Source organism: Aotus nancymaae, unplaced genomic scaffold, assembly GCF_030222135.1.
Source record: "Aotus nancymaae isolate 86718 unplaced genomic scaffold, 86718_ANA_hifiasm-v0.15.2.pri h1tg000007l, whole genome shotgun sequence".
Taxonomy (NCBI): Eukaryota; Metazoa; Chordata; class Mammalia; order Primates; family Aotidae; genus Aotus; species Aotus nancymaae.
The window spans coordinates 3,175,903-3,195,629 of record NW_026988418.1 but is presented as its reverse complement, the minus strand read 5'-3'; the positions used below and the strand labels follow the sequence as shown (position 1 = coordinate 3,195,629).

The 19,727-nt window shown below is 54.4% G+C and overlaps 2 protein-coding genes across 2 annotated transcripts in view; both read left to right on the top strand.

The window, feature by feature from the left end:
• The window catches only part of BMP8B (bone morphogenetic protein 8b), a 32,969-nt gene that overhangs the window by 917 nt on the left and 12,325 nt on the right, over positions 1-19,727 (top strand). The window contains exons 2-3 of the mRNA XM_021672099.2: positions 12,653-12,842; positions 13,736-13,884. Of these exons, the coding sequence (XP_021527774.2) occupies positions 12,653-12,842; positions 13,736-13,884 (339 nt within the window). The remainder of the gene's footprint in view (positions 1-12,652; positions 12,843-13,735; positions 13,885-19,727) is intronic.
• OXCT2 (3-oxoacid CoA-transferase 2) lies at positions 16,917-18,483 on the top strand. The gene is given in 3 exon segments (XM_012439139.3): positions 16,917-17,655; positions 17,658-17,729; positions 17,732-18,483. Coding segments are annotated over 3 exon segments (1,548 nt in total). The 3' UTR covers positions 18,469-18,483.

The following is a 19,727-nucleotide window of genomic DNA, read 5'->3' as shown; positions in this document are numbered from 1 at the left end:
TCACCCTGGGCCCAGCCCCTGGGATATGGCCTGGCGTGGGGTGAGTGTCTGGGCCTGTGGAATGGCCCAGTGGGCAGCCGGACCCACTTTGTTCTCCCAGGCAAAGCCCGGCTTTTCCTGTCTGCCAACATCTTCTATCAAACCCTGGAGCTATTTACTCCTTAAGAGCTCAGAGATTTTTTTTGCAGTGCTAAACTCTTTGGTCTGTGGTCATGTAGTTACTCTTGGTCAGGTCCCCCATTTGCTTTGCCTCCTGTCTGTGGCAAGTGACAAGCTGGGGTCTGGGGAGCCAAGGACAACATCCAGTGCTCAAGGAGATGACATTTCTGTTGTCAGGTCAGGTTTTCTGGGTGCAGAGAGCTTTCTGAGGAGTCTGGTCCAAATAACCCAGGGCACTGAACAGCAGCAGGTTTTGTGGGGCCGTCCACTATTTGCTTCCTACACTAGGGCAGAAGAGGGCATGGCCGAGCCTCTGCTTCCCGCCACCCAGAGCTGGTGTTGGGCTGAAGTGGGGGACGAGCTGCAGGAGGCAGCCATTCACCATCACTGAGCACCCAGTGCCAGGCACAGGACTCTGGCCCGTGGGATCTGGATGCCACCTTCCTAGTTAGAGGACAGGGTGGGGACGTGGGACAGAGGAGACCATCTGTGAAACTGGGGCTGGGGCTCTGTCATCAGGACAGGTTGACCCTGGGTGCAGGACCAAGAAAACTTGTGGATAGAGTCACCCAAGAATGTCCCCCCGGGGAGCCGTCCATCAGAATGAGTCACCACCCAGCTCACATCCTACCTCCCCTGGCATCCCCTGGGTCAAGTCATGCACAGCCTGGTGGAGGCTGTGGCTATGAATTGGGCAGGGGCTACCCCTGCTGTGTGACCTTAGGGAAGTTCCTCACCCTCTCTGAGCCTTGGTTGTTCCTTGGAAAATGAGGTGCCTAGTGATCTGTCCTCAAGGTTGTTGTGTGATTGGTTGATAGAGGGGGAGGAGTAGAAAGCCTGTTCCTCTCCCCTTGGATGGTGAACCTGGACCTGGCCTCTGTTGGCCCCAGGCCCTCCCAGCTATGGCCTGATTCAGAGGTGACAGGAACATCTCCACATGTCTTGTACATATGTGAAACCTAGAAACGGATTCTAAAAGCCAAACAAAAGGTGTTTGTACCTGTTTTTAGAATGAAAAGTAGCATGTGAACTTTGACAGCCTTACGATTCCTCATTTCATTCATGTGAGACTGTTTTGCCAGCCCATGGTCTCAGGGAGGTTAAATGGCCAGCCCAGGGCCACACATCACATCCGGGTGAATCCACGGCTGTGGATTCCAAAGCCCAGCTTCTTCCCACATGAGCTCTGTGTGTTTCATTAAGACCCGGGGCCTCCAGCGCTGCGGGATTAACAGGCAGGTCGTTGTTAGTGGAAGCCCAGGCTGTGGGTGGGCACAGCCAGCTGTCAGAAGGGCCTTCTTTATTCTGATGTGCTAATTGCACTAGTAGAATTCTCTCAGAGTAGCTTTAACTGGCAACTACTGAGGTTGTGGAAGAGTGGGTAGACACATACCAGGATGCTCTCTGTGTTTGGAGGCCCCTGAAGGTCGGTGGCCCCAGAGGCCACCACAGGATCTAATAGCAGGGTCGCTGGGGTGTCACTGCCCACACCCAGGCTCCCACACCTGCTCCCTCCTGGTCCACCTCTCCTATCAGCCTCATCTGGCTCCCAAAAAGCCAGGCCTGGTGCCCGTAGGCCCCAACTGTTGATGGCAGCCTGTGGGACCCAGAGGGTGGGGCTGTCACAGGCTCCCACGCGGCTCAGGCCTCTGTGCAGAGCTGGTGCTTTAGGAAGTCAAGCCTGTGTCCTGATGTTCAGAGCCTGCACTGGGAGGCCAGGGCTGGGGGCAGAGCCGGGGCCCTGCCTGGCCTGTCATCCGTATCAGCCTGTAGACCTGGGCTCTCTTGGGCAGGACAGTGATGGAAGAGGTGGATTCTGTTCCTGGTCTCTCTGTGCTCATGGAGGGGAGAGCCCTGATCCGGGAGGCGGGACCCAGGTTCTTGTGCTGCCTGGGCCCACCATTTACTCCTGCATGTCCCAGGCCGTGGCCCTTCCCTTCCCTGGGCCTCTGCTTTCTCGTCCATTCTACAGTGATGGCATCAGAAGGGCAAGGTGCCTCCCATCCCTGACCCTGCGGCTCTGTGGCAGAGGCGTCTTACAACACCGCCCATGCCCTGGCCCCAATGCCTCAGGCTGGCCCGGCCCATCCTGAGGGAGGAAGGATGGCAGGAAGGACCACCTCTGCGCATTCCTCCCGAATCCTCCTCCACCCACATCAGCAGAGAGGCAGGTGCCCATATTGCAGATTGAGAAACTGAGGCATAAGCAGGACTAGCAGGCAGAAGTCCAGCCAGGATCAGAATGCAGGCAGCTTCTCTTTTGTCCTGATCCCTTCCTGCACCAGACAGATTTGTTCCCGTGGTCTCTGGTGGCCGTGGACAGGAGTGTTGATGAACTGAGACTTCTGGGTTTGGGAGAAGCAGGACTGAGTGGGAATTCAGGACAAGGCCCAGGTCCTGCTCTGCCCTTGCCAGCCATGTGACCTGGAAGGGTGGCACTGTCTCCGTGGGCCCCAGGGCCACTTCCTTTGGTTCTTTACTAGGGACTTCTTTCATTTTCCCATTCATTTATTCATTCAATCAACAAATAGCTATGTAGCACCTACCATGGGCCAGGCACAGTTCTAGTTGCTGGGGATATAGCTATGAAGAAAGTAAAGTACCTGCCCTCAGGGAGACAGCTTTGTGGTGGGAGAGACACATACATGATCCCAAAAGGTAATTGTCGGTGTGCTAGACAGCAACGCCCCATCTGGAAACAGGAGGAGCTGAACAAATGGCAGGACAGACAGGGCTAAGTTGGGGGTGTCTGACCTGAGACTCACACACCCAGCATTTGCATCCTGACACTGACACCTGATCTCAGTGTGATCTGGGCTTTCCAGTCCACCTCCCCAAGCCTCAGTTTCCTCCTCTGTAAAATGGAGATAGTCATCTTATGGGGCTGTTCTGGGCTCATGTGAGACAATGCCCAGTGATGCCTACATGCCCAGAACCTCCCTGTCTGTTTCTTCATTGGCATCTCACAATTGCTGTCACATCCGTGTTTGAGAGGAAAGAGAGGCTCAGAGCAGGTAGGTGGGGCCACACAGCGGGTTATCTCCCTGCTTCCACATCCTCTGCTCTTCTCCAAAATAGCAGCTGCCTCTCCACACAGCCCAGGGCCTGGTCCACCAGTAAATGCAGTGTGTGCTGCTGAAATGGACTGTGTTGAATGGGAACCTGTGATGCAAACTGAAACCACTGCTTACAAAATATGTTTGTTTTAGGATTTATAGGACTAATACATGTTCCTTTTAGAACATGCAAATCATAAATTAATTATAGAATTTCATTATGAAAAGGTCAGACCATATATTCAGAAACATATGAAAGCTCCAAGTAATCCTCTCTGTACCTCAGAGAATATCAGTGTTTTAATCCTTTAGTGTAGCACTCCATACCCCCAACCAGCCCTGATATTTTATCAACACAAATGTTAACATTTGTATATCATTACTATTTTCAGAGACAGGGTCTTGCTTTGTGACCCAGGCTGGAATGCAGTGGCATGATCATAGCTCACTGTAACTGTGAACTCCTGGGCTCAAGCAACATTCTCACCTCAGCCTCCTGAATGGCTAGAACTATAAGTGTGCACCACCATGCCCAACTCATTGCTTTAAATCTTTTGTAGAGACAGGATCTCACTATATTGTCCAGGCTGGGTCAAACCCCTGGCCTCAACTGACCCTCCCGCCTCAGCCTCCCAAAGTGCTGGGATTACAGGCATGAACCACTGTGCCTAGCATTTTCTTTTCCTTCTTTTTTTAACTGCAGGAGACATGAACGCTCACTGTTTTGCAACTTTGTTTTTCATTTAACAATAAATATTTTATCCAACTTACCGTATGCCTAAAGGTATTTGTCCTTCTGAGAGTTGAAGGTAGGTCCCTTTTCTCCAAAGTTCTGTCTGGCCACCAGAATGTTGCACCCTGGGCCAGGCGTGGTGGCTCATGCCTGTAATCCAAGCACTTTGGAGGCCAAGGTGGACAGATCACCTGAGGTCGGGAGTTCAAGACCAGCCTGACCAACATGGTGAAACCCCATCTTTAAAAAAAAAAAAAAGTTGCACCCTGTGGATCCCTAGTGACAGGTCCCTCCCATCTCTGCAGTGTTTTCTCACCCCTGGAGTAAATGACTACAACTGCCCTCACTCACAGGAGGAGGCTGAGTCTCAAAGAATGTCCAGGTCCTGGATGCGCAGACTCACAGGAGCAGATATGAAAGGTGGATCACAGCTGTAGGAGCGTAGGCTCTGAGGTGGTAGGTGACTCTGGAGTGGGGCTCACCAACTTTCAATTTTGGGTGTACTGCTTGAGATCTGTGAGCTGTTGAACAGGTCATTTAAAGTCTCGGCATCTCAGTTTCCTCATCTTTAAAACTGGGATAATGCCTGTAAACGGCCGGGCATGGTGGTGTGCACCTGTAATCCCAACACTTTGGGAGGCTGAGGCGGGTGGATCGCTTGAGGTCAGGAGTTCGACACCAACCTGGCCAAACATGGTGAAACCCTGTCTCTACTAAAAATACAAAAAAAATTAGCCAGGCATAGTGGCATGTGCCTGTAGTCCTGGCTACTTGGGAGGCTAAGGTGGAAGAATTGCTGGAACCAGATGGAGGTTGCCTAGGAGACAGAGCAAGACTCTGTCTAAATAATAATAATAATAATAATAATAATAATAATAATGCCTGTATCATAGTACCATGATTAAATAGGTTAAGGCATGTAAAAACTTAGCAAGTGTCCGGCTGGGCAAGGTGGCTCACGGTTGTAATCCCAGCACTTTGGTAGGCTGAGGCAAGTGGATCACCTGAGGTCAGGAGTTCAAGACCAGACTGGTCAACATAGTGAAACCCTGTCTCTACCAAAAATACAAAAATTACCCAGTGTGGTGTGCGCCTGTAATCCCAGCTACTTGGGAGGCTGAGGTAGGAGAATCGCTTGAACCCGGGAGGTGGAGGTTGCAGTGAGCTGAGATCGCGCCATTGCACTCCAGCCTGGGCAACAGGAGCGAGACTCCGCATCAAAAAACAAAGCAAAACAACTTAGCAAGTGTCTGGCACTGCTCAGTAAGTGGCAGTGGGTATTACGAGGGAAGGGCCTGCGGGATTATGCCCCACCCCCCAGTCATTTACTTAGGGACCTAGAGCAGGGTAGTAAAAAGCATAGCTCGGGGATCTGACCAGGCTGACTGGGTGAGATCCCCATTCCACCCAGGCCTCCTTGTAGCGGATGCTGTTGGGGGCTTCCCAGAACTTCTCTTCAGTCGCTCATGGCCCCAGCTGCTTGGAGTGACAGCTGCTAACAGCTCACAGGGGAGTCCTTCTCTAGGTATTTTTTTTTTTTCTTTTTTGAGATGGAGTTTTGCTCTTTTTGCTCATGCTGGATTGTAATGGCGCAATCTCAGCTCACGGCAACTTCTGACTCCTTGGATTCAAGCAGTTCTCCTGCCTCAGCCTCCCGAGTAGCTGGGATTACAGGCACCCGCTACCACACTTGGCTAATTTTGTATTTTTAGTTGAGATGGGGTTTCACCATATTGGTCAGGCGGGTCTTGAACTTCTGACCTCAGGTGATCCACTGGCTTCGGCCTCCCAAAGTGCTGAGATTACAGGCGTAAGCCACTGCGCCAAGCTCTTCTCTAGGTGTTAACTGACTGCGCCCAAAGAAGCTGCCCGAGGTTAGGCACCATCCCTGGGGATACCCCACATCCAACAACTGGTCTATAGCAGTATCAATGCCCAGCCCCCTTGCCTTAAGGAGAGACAGCTCTGAAGGGCCACCAGCCCCAGAGCTCCCCATTTGGTTGTGGACACTCCTTAGTGAGCACTGCTGCAAACCGACTGTGTACTATTCTCTTTCCTGTTTATCTTGGGAGCTAATAAAAGCACAGCTCCAGCCCAACCCAATGTCTGCTCATTTAGTGGGAAAGAGAGGCCCAAAGGCAACTCAATATAAATGATCCCCAAATGGGAGATATGTCCATTCACCCACTCGGCAAACACGGGCAAGAGGGTTCAACAGTGGAGACCGACAAGATCCCTCTCTCGTTTTGTGGGAGACAAACAAGGCCAAAGGAGAGGCAGCATGGCTCCCGGCTGGAGATGGGGTCTCGCTGTCTCCCAGGCTGCAGTGCAGTGGTGCGATCACAGCTTGCTGCAGCCTCAACCTCCTGGGCTCAAGTGATCCTTCACCTCAGCCTCCCAAGTATCTGGGGACTACAGGTGCCCACCACCATGCCCAGCTAATTTTTAAACTTTTTTTTATAGAGTCAAGGTCTCATGATGTTGCCCAGGCTGGTCTTAAACTCCTGGGCTCAAGCCATCCACCTACCTCAGCTTCCCAAAGTGCTGAGATTACAGGCGTGAGCCACCGTGCCTGGCCTCTTGTATGTTCTTGAAACGCCAGTTCCTGAAGTGAAAATCCCATCATGGCTTTTCCTGCTCAGGACCTTCCATGTATCCCTTCAAGCCAGAATGGAATTCACATTTCCCCAGCCTGGCGTTCAGAGCTCAGCGTTCTAGTCAGTTACACTACTTGGTGTTCCCTTGACTCATCTGCAGCTTGGCAAGGCTGTGGATGAGGAGAAACGAACATAGACTTTGTAGTTCAGACATGCTTAGACCCAAATCCCACCCTCAATGCTTCCAGCTGTGGCCTTGTGCAAATCATTTAACTTCCCGATCTTTAGTGTTCTCATCTCTAACCTGGGGTGAATAATGTCCCCCACAGAGTTGTCATGGTGTCACCTTCACCATGGCCCTCAATGGTGCCACCTCCTGGGATGCACAGAATTCTGTGATCCCTCTGACACTGTGCCAGTGCTGATCTGTGTGACTGACTGTGACATATGACACTAGTGGTGATAGGTCCCTGACAGGATTAGTCTATAAAAGGCTGTGGCTTCTAATCTCGGGTGCCTCGTTCTCGGGGAAGTCGTGAGGTGAGCATCCCTATGGAGAGAGCCACATGGTAAGCAGCTAAAGACAGAGCTTAGAAGTGGATCCAGGTCGGGTGCAGTGGCTCACACCTGTAATCCCAGCACTTTGGGAGGCCAAGGCAGGCAGATCATGAGGTCAGAAGATTGAGGCCATCCTGGCTAACACAGTGAAACCCCATCTCTACTAAAGACACAAAAATTAGCCCATAGTCCCAGCTACTTGGGAGGCTGAGGCAGGAGAATTGCTTGAACCCAGGAGGTGGAGGTTGCAGTGAGCCAAGATCACGCCATTGCATTCCAACCTGGGTGACAAAAGAAGTGAAAAGAAGTGGATCCGTGAGCCCCAGCTAAGTCTTCAGAGACAGCAACCCTAGCTGACAGCTTGCCTGTGACCTCATGAGAGACCCTGATCCGGACCTACCCAGCTAAGTTCCTGGATTCTTAGCCCTAAGAACAATGTGCAATAACACGTGTATGTTGTTTTAAACTGCTATGTTTGCGTAATGAGTTACACAGCAACAGATAACTAACACAGTCAGGTTAGCATGAACAGGAAGGATGCACAGCATGTTTGCAGCATGGTGCCTGACACACAGGTCAGTGCTTAAAAAGTGCCACCTGGCACAGCATCTCCCACCTCTCAGCCTTTCCCTAGGTGACTCTCCTTCAGTTCTGTTCCTCAGAGTTCTTCCACCCCTCTTGAATATGTTTTCAAGGAAAGTTTTCTCTGCCTCCTTCTTCCAAGGCACCATATGTGACCGTGACTGTGACCTTGATGGGAGCGCTTGTCCTGCATTGCGTGCACTTCTCTTAGGATTCCAGTCGCTTTCTGCCTGTGCGATCCAGGGGCACACCTAGCCCCTCTTTCTCCTACTCCCCAGCAACCCCGGAACAACCTGAGAATAGGGACCAAGTCTGACTCTTTCCTGCCCCCGCCCTCACCCCGTGGCAGGAAGTTGAAGGAAAGGTGCCCAGCTGGAGGCAGGGAGCACGGAGAGCCGGGAGGAACCTGGGCCTGGGCGGGTGGGACAGAGCAGGGCCGCCCTCCTTTTCTGTGTGGGGTCGACGATGGGTGCCGCAGCTCCCTGGGCCCTCCCCTGGGACCTCGAGTCCCCACTGGGCCCTGCCTGGAGGAAGGTGGCTTCACGGGCATTTTCGGGTGTCTGTTGACAGGAGGGCCTTGTTAGCGGGTGACCCCCATCCCAGTATTTCCCATTAACTCTGGGGCCACTCATGTCACATTGGCCCCAAGTGTGAACATCCACATCACGGGCCTCCAATCTGACACGTGACCCTGGAAACCCTCTGCCCCTCCTCGGCCTCAGTTTCCCCACCTCTGCAAGGTTGCCTGAGGGCCTTTCCAGCTCTGACCAAAGAATGTGCCCACCCCCTGCCTGCTGATGGGGGCTCCTGCAGGGTGAGGCACAGGGTGGGGAGGTTCACCCAGCCCCCCTCCTCCCAGGGCCTCTTCCCTACAGGCAAGAGAGGATGTGTCACCATCTTTCTGGAAAATTCCCACAGTTCAGTTCTTTCCTGGGATTTAACTGGAGGAATTGCATCTTTCTTGCTCACATCTCCTGGGATCTATTCTTGGCCTTGGCAGGCTTGATGTGGTGGCGTGTGTGGGTGTTCCCTTTTAATTTGGGGTCCAGAGCCGTCTGAGGCCGGACCGGTAATTATGAGAGCAGCGCCATATATGGAAACAGCCCTTGAAACAAGCCAGTGATGAGACCCGGCTGGAAATACCTCGACATGGAGCCCTGGGCCGCCTCGAGGTGGTGCTGAGATTTCTGGGTGGGAGAAGCCTCTTCAGGACGCAGAACTGACAGGTCATGGGTCCTGCCCTCCCTTGGCCTGCAGAGGCTGTGGGGCCTGGGCCTTGTTTCGGGTCTGAAATGGGGTCTCCCTTCCCGCCTTTGCTGCCTGTGGGACCAGCCAGGCAGGCGCCGCCCATGTGCCCCGAGCTCTGGGGGAGCCACCATCCACCCTCAGGGGCCAGGCCGGGAGAGGAGGCAGGTCCACAGTAGTGGGAATGTCAGTGGCTTCTGATGGACTCACACGGGGACATGGCAGTCACACCCAGACTGGCAGCAATACCCAGCCCAAAGGGCTGTGAGTGCCGGACACGGAGCTGCTGTCCTGGGGACAAGCCGCCCACGGGAAGAAGGGCAGGGACAAGCGGCCCACGGGAAGAAGGACTGGGACAGTCCCGCTCTGGGGCCCTGGAACACGGCGGCCGATGAGCCACATGAGAGCCTCCCATGTCCATATGTGGCTCGGTCCCGGCCCTCCAAGGGCTCGCTGTCCAGAGGAACAGTTGGACAAGAGACAGAAAGGCCTGGCATGGGGGCTGGGAGAGGCCGAAAGCCTGACCTGCGTGGGGTCTGAGGACCAGAGGCTTCTCAGCCGGACAGAGAGGGGCAGGCCACCCGGGGAGAGCAGCTTCCAGGAGGGACTCTAGGGGAGGCGTCTGCAGCCAGAAGGCACAAGAGGCCCTAGGGACAGGTGGCAGGACCAGCGCAGGGAGGGCCTGGGACACTCTTTCTGTGGGCCCTTCAGGGCCGGGGAGGGTCTGAGGGGAGGCAGGACGGGTCACAGGCCACAGGATTCTGTTCTGAGCTGGAGGAAGAGGGTGTCTTTTGAAGTCCCACTTTTTGGTCAGAAATAAGACAGATTTAGGTTGTCTGGATGAGACTAAATTGCCCAGGGCACAAAAATAGCCAGGGCCCTTGTTGGTGTCAGGCTGAAGGTCGCAGGGTTTGACATCTGGAGGCCTAGGCTGGAGTGGCAGGCACAGGGCCCCAGATGTGGCCAGTGGAAGCCACCTCCTGCCCACAGTGGCCTTTCCTGGAAGCGTGGGGTCCAGAGGTTGCTTTATCCATGGCTAGAGGAGGAGGCTGAGGGTTCCATCAGCACATGTTGGTGATTCATGATTGTTTATTTTCCCAGGAGTCACATTAAGGTGGTTTAGATGATTTATACAGTAAATTCATTTGCTGCTTCCCCAGACAGAAGCTGGTTCAGCATTAGCCTATTTGAGGCAGCTTTTATGATTTTGTAGAAAATAACCATTTAGAGGTCCCTGTGGAACCAGGTATAGGTTAGTGTCTTTCCTGTGACCAATGAATAGCCCTCTGCACATGTCTTTTCATATTTTGCCAGTATATCTTTGGGATTCTTGTGCCAAAGGGTAAATTCACATGTAATTTTGCTAGGTATTGCCAAATTCCTCCTCTACATAGCATTCCTATCAGCAACGCCTGAGAATGTTCATGTCTGATCTTAATCTTTTTCCTTCTCAAAGGCCATACAGAGCACCCTATGAAAAGTACCTGTTACTCTTGAACCCATAACCTTTTCTGTTTCCTTCAAAGCATTTGCAGTAGAACAATAGAAATGACATCCCATATTTTACTTGCTTTTTGTTTATATTTTATGTCTTCCATTAGATGGTAAACTCCATGAGTGTGGAAAAAAATATCTTCTTAATCGTTTTTGTATTTTCAGTGCCAAGAACAGTGTTGTACACACAGTAAGAACTGGGTAAATGTATTTCTAGGCAGGGCCTGGTGACTCCTGCCTGTAGTCCTGGCACTTTGGGAGGCCGAGGCGGGCAGATCACTTGAGGTCAGGAGTTCCAGACCAGCCTGACCAATATGGTGAAACCCATCTCTACTAAAAATACAAAAATTAACTGGGCATGGTGGTGGACACCTGTAATCCCAGCTACTGGGGAGGCTGAGGTAGGGGCAGGAGAATCACTTGAACCCAGGAGGTGGAGGTTGCATTGAGCCAAAATCAAGCCATTGGACGCCTCCCTGGGCAACAGAGTGAGAACCTGTCCCCCACAAAAAAAGAACTAGATAAATGTATTTCCAAATTAAATATGATGAACTTATGAGATGAGTGAAATAATACATATTTTTAGAAAAACATAATTCAAAGTCTTGTTTCTGACCAAAAACTAAGACTTCAAAGACACCCTTGAGTGCTGTGGAACGAGGCAGGTTCATTCCCGCTCCACCCTGGGCTGGGATGAGCGGCCATCACCTCCTGCCCACACACGTCTGGCCCCATCCCCCACCCCGCACAGCTGTTCGCCTGCCCATGGCTGGACCAGGTCCCCACCGCGAGGACAGGAAGCGCTCCCACATCCGCTGCAGCCCGCACAGCCTGGTGCTTTTACAAACCTGACTGTGGTCACTGAGCCCAGTAACCAGAGAGAATGTTTAAAAAGACTCACAAACATATCATTGAAATCTCAGTGTTGGGTTTTGTGGAAGGCACTGGGCGGCTCCCACCTCTGCCTTCCGGAAACACAGATTTCTAGAGTTTAAAAGGGACGGGAGGCTAAAGTGAGACTGCCCTAAATGTAGCGTCCCTGGCATTTCCGGGCACCTGGGGAAATGTGGGCTTCATTCCTTTGTTTGACTGGCCACAGGGCCCTGCCGCCCATCTCGCCTCCAGCCTGGCCTCTACCCTTGCCTCCGCAGTGTCTTCTTATTCCCCTCCACCCACACCGCCTCCTGCTGCCCCAACCCCTGCGCTCCCCACTGGCCAAAGGCACAGCCCAGCCTCCTGACCCGGGATTCGCACCCTCAGCAGGCAGGCCGCAGCCGAGCTCACGCACGCACGGTCCCCAACATTACTGACCTGTGGGCGCCTCCACCCCTGTGCATGCGAGGTCCCCTCTCCCTAGAGCGCCCTCTCTGCCACCTCTCCACCTACCAGGACCCCATCCCACCCTTCAAGGCCAGTTCAGATGCCACCTGCTCACATCCCACCACCCAGTGGGACCCTCAACCTCCCTAGCACCTGACGGGGCCACTCCGGGAGTTGTCACTCCTGCCCTGGTTTTTCTTGTTCCTTTCCACATTTCCCTCCTTCTTCCTCCACCTTGTTCCAGAAAGGAAACGTGGGTCCCCTGCCCTCTGCTGTCTCCTGGTGCTTGCCCTGCCCTCAGGCCCCTCTACTCTGACCCTCTGCCCTGGCTGCCCAGCCCCTGCAGGGCCCATCTCCCTGACACCATGGCACATTCGCACTCAGGCCTCAGCCCAGCTCAGCTGTCAGCCCTGAGCCCTCCCTGCTGCACCTCTCATCCAGGCAGTGGGCAGGCTCTGGATGGCCCGTGTCCCCTGACATGCCATTGGTTATGTCCCTGACTACCAGGTTTCCCTGTAGGGTCAGGGCTTTTTTCTGCCTTGGGTCCAATGTCCATCTTCTTGTTAGCTGGAAGCTCTCTCCTCTGTCTCATCTGTGGGTCACAGCACCAGCCAGGGCCGAGAAGGGGCGCAACAGGAGTTTGGGGTGTGGAGCCTGGGGCCTGTTGAGCACAGCCAGGTGCAGGGCTCAGGGTGTGCTTGGCTGCAACAGCCCCTCAGCCCTGTCCACGCCCCAGGGCCAAGCCTAGAACACATGTTTGAAGAGGACGAAGCCAGCCCCACCCCGGCCTCCTGGGTCCCCCTGCACCTTGAGCGGTGGGCAGCTGGGGGCAGTAGCTCACACCAGCTCTGCCCACTCCAGAGCCCGAGCCATTCCAAGTGCCAGCCCAGCTCTGCTTTGTCTTCTAGTGGAGCGAGACCGTGCCCTGGGCCACCAGGAGCCCCATTGGAAGGAGTTCCACTTTGACCTGACCCAGATCCCGGCTGGGGAGGCGGTGACAGCTGCGGAGTTCCGGATTTACAAGGTGCCCAGCACCCACCTGCTCAACAGCACCCTCCACGTCAGCATGTTCCAGGTGGTCCAGGAGCAGTTCAACAGGTGCCTTCCCCTTGGCCCGGGTGCTCCCCACCCAACCCGCCTCATAGTCTCATGGTCAAGGCAGCCCAGCAGGGAGTGGGGGTGAGTGGAGCCTTTCCCGGAGGACCCAAAAGAGAGCCTCAAAGACAGGAGAGGTGCTTGTCCCAGGGCCCCTGCACTGTGGGAAGAGCCCCAGTGTTGGAAATAGATGCTCGGTGCCACAAAGAAAAATTAGCACTGAGACAAAGGATGTTTCGGCAACACAATTTTTACTTCCTGGACTGCAGGAGGGGTACTCTCACTGGCCATCTTGCCATGAGAGTGCAATGAACAATGGAAAACACGCAAATTTATCCCTTACGCGTTTGGGGTCGTCCTTACTGCTGTGTCTAATCTCCGTTGGCTGGAGCCTGACCTCACAATCTAAACTAAAACCTGATTGGCTAACAACTTAAAACTTTCCTAAACAGGTAAAAGCAGTGGAGAGCTGGGACATGCCTGTCAGCACATCCAGCACAGATATCTTCATTAAAGTACGAGGACATAAAATGTACGACATGCCTGTAAGCATGGCGTGTCTAACAGCTACATAGGATAGGGCTTAACAAAGTTATTAGCATACTTATTCTTTAACAAGAAAGGAAAGTTTAAAAAGGAAATTTTCTACTTCCCACACCCAGTGACAGTCCTGCCTTCAAATCCCTGCCCTGCCATCCTGGCTGTGGGGACTTGGACAGGTCACTGAGCCTCAGTTTCCCCATGTGTGCACCTCTGCTGAGGCTGTGAGATGAGGCTCAGAAGGGGCACAGACCAGAGCCAGGTGGGAGACGCTCCTGTGACAGCCCCCAGGCGGGCCCTGGAGACACAGAGACAGCTGTGCTGGCCACCAGTTAATTGTTCTTTCGTGTCCACAGGGAGTCTGACTTGTTCTTTTTGGATCTTCAGACGCTTGGAGCTGGGGATGAGGGCTGGCTGGTGCTGGATATCACAGCAGCCAGTGACCACTGGTTGCTGAAGCGTCACAAGGACCTGGGACTCCGCCTCTATGTGGAGACTGAGGATGGTGAGGCTGGGGGCTCTGCGGGAGCAGCTCCTGGGGTTCCTCTGTGCCAACACAGGCAGTGGTAGTGACCTCCTCTGGCCGTGGGTGCCCGGCCTCACCAACTGTGCCTGCTGCGAGGGTCAGTGAGGTCCAGGGCTCGAGGTCTGGACTGGCGGGGGTGCTCCCTCCTCTCCTTCTGCTTCCCAGGAAGCAGGTGGTTCTTCCCACAGAGCGGCCTCCACCTTGGGAGTTTCTGTCCTGGGAAAGGAAGGAGGGGAAGTGACTGTGTCCTCAGGTGCTGAGGCCAGGAGGCTGGGTTTGAAGTCCAGCCTGACGGTGCCCTACCTCAGTGACCTTGGCCAGGACTTACCTTTCCAGACCGTCTTCTCTTCTACAGGATGGGGATTCACACCCTTGTTCACTCCACAGGTGATACTGGGGAGAGCCTCCTTTATGCCAGGTAGTAGGAATATGAAGGCCAAAGTGGGCATGAGATGGGCGCGTTTGAAACCCAGCAAGCGGCGAGGGTGGGTTCCCAGGGGCCATTCTGAGTCAGGGTAAACCAGGGCCAGGGTGTTGGGATTCTTAGAGTCATTTATTTTATTTAATAGCAGTGGAGGACAATAGGACCTGATTCAGGTTTTGAAAGAGAACCCTCTGAGATGCCCCCCTCCTGGGGTGGAGCAGAGCTCCCCACCCCTTCCGTGGGCTGCTCAGTGACTTGCTTCCCAGAAGTGCGGTGTGGACGGGGCATGGGGGACCTGAAGGGCAGCGCCTCAGCCAGGTGAGGAAGGCTCACTGCAGTGGCCAGCACAGAGCTAGCACGTGCCCTGGGTGTAAGGCAAGAAGGCCACTGATCCTTGGAGGTCCGCATCCCTGGACCTGAAATGCCAGTCCAGCCATAAGAAAACCATCACACAAACCCAAAGAGAAGGGCTTTCCGCAGAATACCTAACAAGCGCTTCTTAAAACCGCCAAGCTCATCCAAAAATGGGAAGGTTGGGAAATTGGAGGAGCCCAGAGGTGCCTAAGGGGACCGGCTCAGTGCATGTGGGGTCCTGGACCAGCAAAAGGGCATTAGGGAAACGTTATGAAATCCAGATCAATCATGGAATTTACTTAATAAGATATCAGTATTGGTTGTTAGTTATGAGAAAGGTACCCTATTAGTGTAAAATGTTAACATTTCCCAGGGCAACTGGGTCCAGGTGTATGGGAACTCCCTGTGCTATTGTTTTCTTCTTTGAGACCGGGTTTGGCTCTGTTGCTCAGGCTGGAGTGCCGTGGCGCGATCACAGCTCACTGTAACCTCCAACTCCTGGGCTCGAGCGATCCTCCCACCTCAGCCTCTATACTATCTTTGCAAATTTTTATGTAATATCAACTGTTGTAAAATTAAAACTTTACTGAATATATGCATAAAATAAAGAACCCCCTACTTCAATGGGGGAGAGTAGACTGAGATGGATGAGAGTGAAGTCAGAGAGGCCCGTGGGGACCCCACAGTGGTCCAGGTGGGCGCTGCGAGTGGCTTGTGGGTAGCAGTGGAGGTGGAGGAAGGTGGGTTGATTTCAGTGTCAGGACGTGGTTATAGCTGGCGAGGAGGTAAAGGAAAGGGAGGAAGCCTGAATGATGCATGGATGGAACCGGTGCATTGTTTCTAATAGATTTTTCTTTTTGGCCTGCACTGGGGAAAGATAGATGAAGGGCAGGTTTGAGGTGGGTGGTCAAGGGGTCTCTTTTGGCTGAAATATTATTGAGCCCCCTGGGATGTTACTGAGATCCCTGGTCCTCATGGAAATGCCATTCCAGGGACAGGTGAGCATGAAGAGTGAAGACCCAGGTGTGGGAAGTGCTGGCATGTATGTGGATTTAAAGCATGGGGCGGGACCAGGTCGCCTAGGGAAGGAAGACAGTGATGGAGAAGGGAGGGGGCCTGGCCCAGAGCCCTGGGGCCTCCACCATCCAGAGAGCTCTCAAGGAGGGGCCACAGTGAGCCCAGAGGCCAGCCAGGGAGGGAGCAGGACGCCTGGAGGGTGAGGTGACCTAGATGCCAGATTAAAGTGTTTCCAGAAGCAAGGGTTTGTCATTTGTGTCCTGCCATGGTCACTGAAAGGCAAGGACAGAGAAGTGACCGAGGATTTTGCCACACAGAGGTTGATGACCCAAATCTCTGGGGAGTGTGGGTCTGACTGGGAGGTGGAGGGAGACAGGCAGTGGAGGCAGGAGACAGTGCTTTCCAGAACCTTTGCTGGGGAAGGGGAGCAGAGACAGGGGCTGGGGCTGGAGAGAACCAGCAACAAGGCAGGTCCTTTACAGGTGAGGAGACGCCTGCTCACTGCTGTGGCGTTGGAGTGATTCTGAGCAGAAGGAAGAAAACTGCAAAATTCTGCACAAGTTGGATCTAGGAGCTGGAGCTGGGAGCTGGAGTGGGGCAGGTGGAGTAGGGAGCTGGAGAGGGGAGCTGGAGGGAGGGATGTGGAGGGGGCAGGGGATGAGGACAAGAAGGGGGCCTCTTCAGAGCAGGGACTCTTCCTGATGGAGGTGAGGGATAGTGTCCCGGCTGTCACAGTGAGGTGTGCTACAGTGGTTCAGGCACCCACTCTCCAGGTTGTCACAGGATTGAAGGAGGGTGCTTGGCACAGCATGAGTGCCCAGTGAGGGTGGTTATGACCGTAGATGTCACCCAGCAGTGCCTGCTCAGTAGATACATCTCTGGGGAAGCTGAGGGAGGAGGGAAGAGGGATGGAGTTTGTCTCTGAGGCTCCACTGGGGCAGGAGGGAATCTGGCCAGCGCCCCCACATGGAGCCTGACCTCAGGTCTGTCCTGTGTCGGGGTCTGTGCTCTGGACGCAGAGGCCTGACTCGGGGGCCCCCGCCACAGGGCGGAGCCGGGGAGCGGCCTCCTCCCTGTCCTGAGCCTGGCCTGGAGGCTGGGAGGGGTGCGTCAGGACTCCAGCGCACTCCCTGCTCTGTGACGCAGGGGCCTGGCGCGGCGGGGGGGCACACATGGAGCTCACACAACCTGCCCTGGCCTCGGACCCGGGCCGACCATGGCGGCGCTGAGGCTCCTGACTTCAGCGCTCGGGCGCAGGGTCCCCATCGGCGGCTCACGGCTCGCGCTGTCCCAGGGCTGCGCCCGCCGCTTTGCCACCAGCCCCCGGCGCCGCGCCAAGTTCTACAGGGACCCAGTGGAGATGGTGAAGGATATCCCTGACGGGGCGACCGTCATGATGGGGGGCTTCGGGCTCTGCGGGATCCCCGAGAACCTGATCGCCGCACTGCTCAGGACCCTCGTGAAGGACCTGAAGGTGGTCAGCAGCAACGTGGGCGTGGAGGACTTCGGCCTGGGCCTCCTGCTGGCCACCAGGCAGGTCTGCCGCATCGTCTGCTCCTACGTGGGCGAGAACTCGCTGTGCGAGAAGCAGTACCTGGCGGGCGAGCTGGAGCTGGAGCTCACGCCCCAGGGCACCCTGGCCGAGCGCATCCGCGCGGGGGGCGCCGGGGTGCCCGCCTTCTACACCCCCACGGGCTACGGGACCCTGGTCCAGGAAGGGGGCGCCCCCATCCGCTACACCCCGGACGGCCACCTGGCGGTCATGAGCCAGCCCCGAGAGGTGAGGGAGTTCCACGGTGACCACTTCCTTTTGGAGCTCGCCATCCGGGCGGACTTCGCCCTGGTGAAAGGCTGGAAGGCCGACTGGGCGGGAAACGTGGTCTTCAGGAGAAGCGCCCGCAATTTCAACGTGCCCATGTGCAAAGCCGCAAACGTCACGGCGGTGGAGGTGGAAGAGACGTGGACGTGGGGACTTTCGCCCCAGAAGACATCCACGTCCCTAACATTTATGTAGATCGCGTGATAAAGGGCCGAAATACGAGAAGCGAATCGAGCGCTTAACGATCCGGAAAGAGGAAGGTGCAGACGCCCTGAAGGAAGAGGACCCCAGGACGCGCATCATCAGACGCGCAGCTCTGGAATTTGAGGACGGCATGTACGCCAACCTGGGCATAGGCATCCCCCTGCTGGCCAGCAACTTCATCAGCCCCCACATGACCATCCACCTTCACAGTGAGAACGGGATCCTGGGCCTGGGCCCGTTTCCCACAGAAGACGAGGTGGATCCCGACGTCATCAACGCAGGCAAGCAGACGGTCACGGTGCTTCCCGAGGGCAGCTGCTTTGCCAGCGACGACTCCTTCGCCATGATCCGAGGGGGACACCTCCACCTAACCATGCTCGGAGCCATGCAGGTTTCCAAATACGGCGACCTGGCCAACTGGATGATCCCCGGCAAGAAGGTGAAAGGCATGGGCGGTGCCATGGACTTGGTGTCCAGTCAGAAGACCAGAGTGGTGGTCACCATGCAGCACTGCGCAAAGGACAACACCCCCAAAATCATGGAGAAATGCACCATGCCGCTGACCGGGAAGCGGTGCGTGGACCGCATCATCACCAAGAAGGCCGTGTTCGACGTGCACAGGAAGAGAGGCCTGACGCTGAGGGAGCTCTGGGAGGGCCTGACCGTGGACGACATCAGAAAGAGCACGGGCTGTGACTTTGCCGTGTGCCCGAACCTCAGGCCCATGCAGCAGGTGGCACCCTGAAGGAGGCGAAGCTGGGCGGAGAGGTGCGCTCCTCAGGGAGCCCCACCAGGTTCCCCAGGGGACGTTGGTCACCTCAGGAATACATTTACCCAGCGCTGGGAGGGGTTTGCTGCTGGCCTCCAATTTTCCTCCCTAGGTGGACTGTGCTCCTCTAGAGAGCTGGGACTTTAATTAAACACACAAGGAAAACAGATCAGCTCTTCTCTGTGTTCCTTGAGCATTGCAAGACGCAGGGCTGTAGCGGTGAGGGATGGGTGTCTGCTTTGTTCTGTGACATTTACATGGAGTGCGCACAGCCCGAGCGCATCCACAGCAGGATTTCATTCAAGCGCCTCCCTCATACTCGAACTGTGAAATGGAGATAAAAACTGATGAAGGAGAAAATCACCACCCAGAGTACACTGAAAGGGCCATTTTACTATTGTGATGAGAAATAGGCGAGCCAAGATGTGAATTTGTGATTTGAAGACATGCTGTCTTGACAAACTTGTTTTTCTTTTTTGAGGCAGGGTCTGGCTCTGTCATTCAGGCTGGAGTGCAGTGGTATGATCTCACTGCAACCTCTGCCTCCTGGGCCCAAGCAATCCTCCCACCTCAGCCTCCTGAGTAGCTGGGACTATGGGCACACACCTGTGTATTAAAAAATTAACAATTCCTGGTTAATTTTTTGTTTTTTTGGTAGAAATGAAGTTTCATCATGTTACCCAGGCTGGTCTCTAACTCCTGGGCTCAAGCATCAACCTGCCTCAGCCTCCCAAAGTGCTAGGATTACAGACATGAGCCACCGTGTTGGGCCAATTAACCTTAACTTATCGTAATTTCTTTTCTTTTCTTTTCTTTCTTTTTTTTTTTTTTTTTAGACAGAGTCTCATTCTGTTACCTAGGCTAGAGTATAGTGGTGCAATCTCGGCTCACTGCAACCTCCGCCTCCTGGGTTCAAGCAATTCTGGTGTCTCAGCCTCCTAAGTAGCTGGGATTATAGGCATATGCCACCACGGCTGACTATTTTTTGTATATATATTTTCAATAGTAGAGATTGCGTTTCACTATATTGGCCAGGCTGGTCTCAAACTCTGGGCCTCAAGTGATCCACCTGCCTCGGCCTCCCAAAGTGCTGGATTATAGGTGTGAGCCACCGCGCCCGTACTTCTTGAACGTTTTCATCCTTTATCTCCCCTGATGTTTCTTCTGGCGCCTTTGTTGTTAAATCAGGTTTCCCTGCAGCCTCCCCTCCTCCTCCCACATCTCTCCTCCTGGGA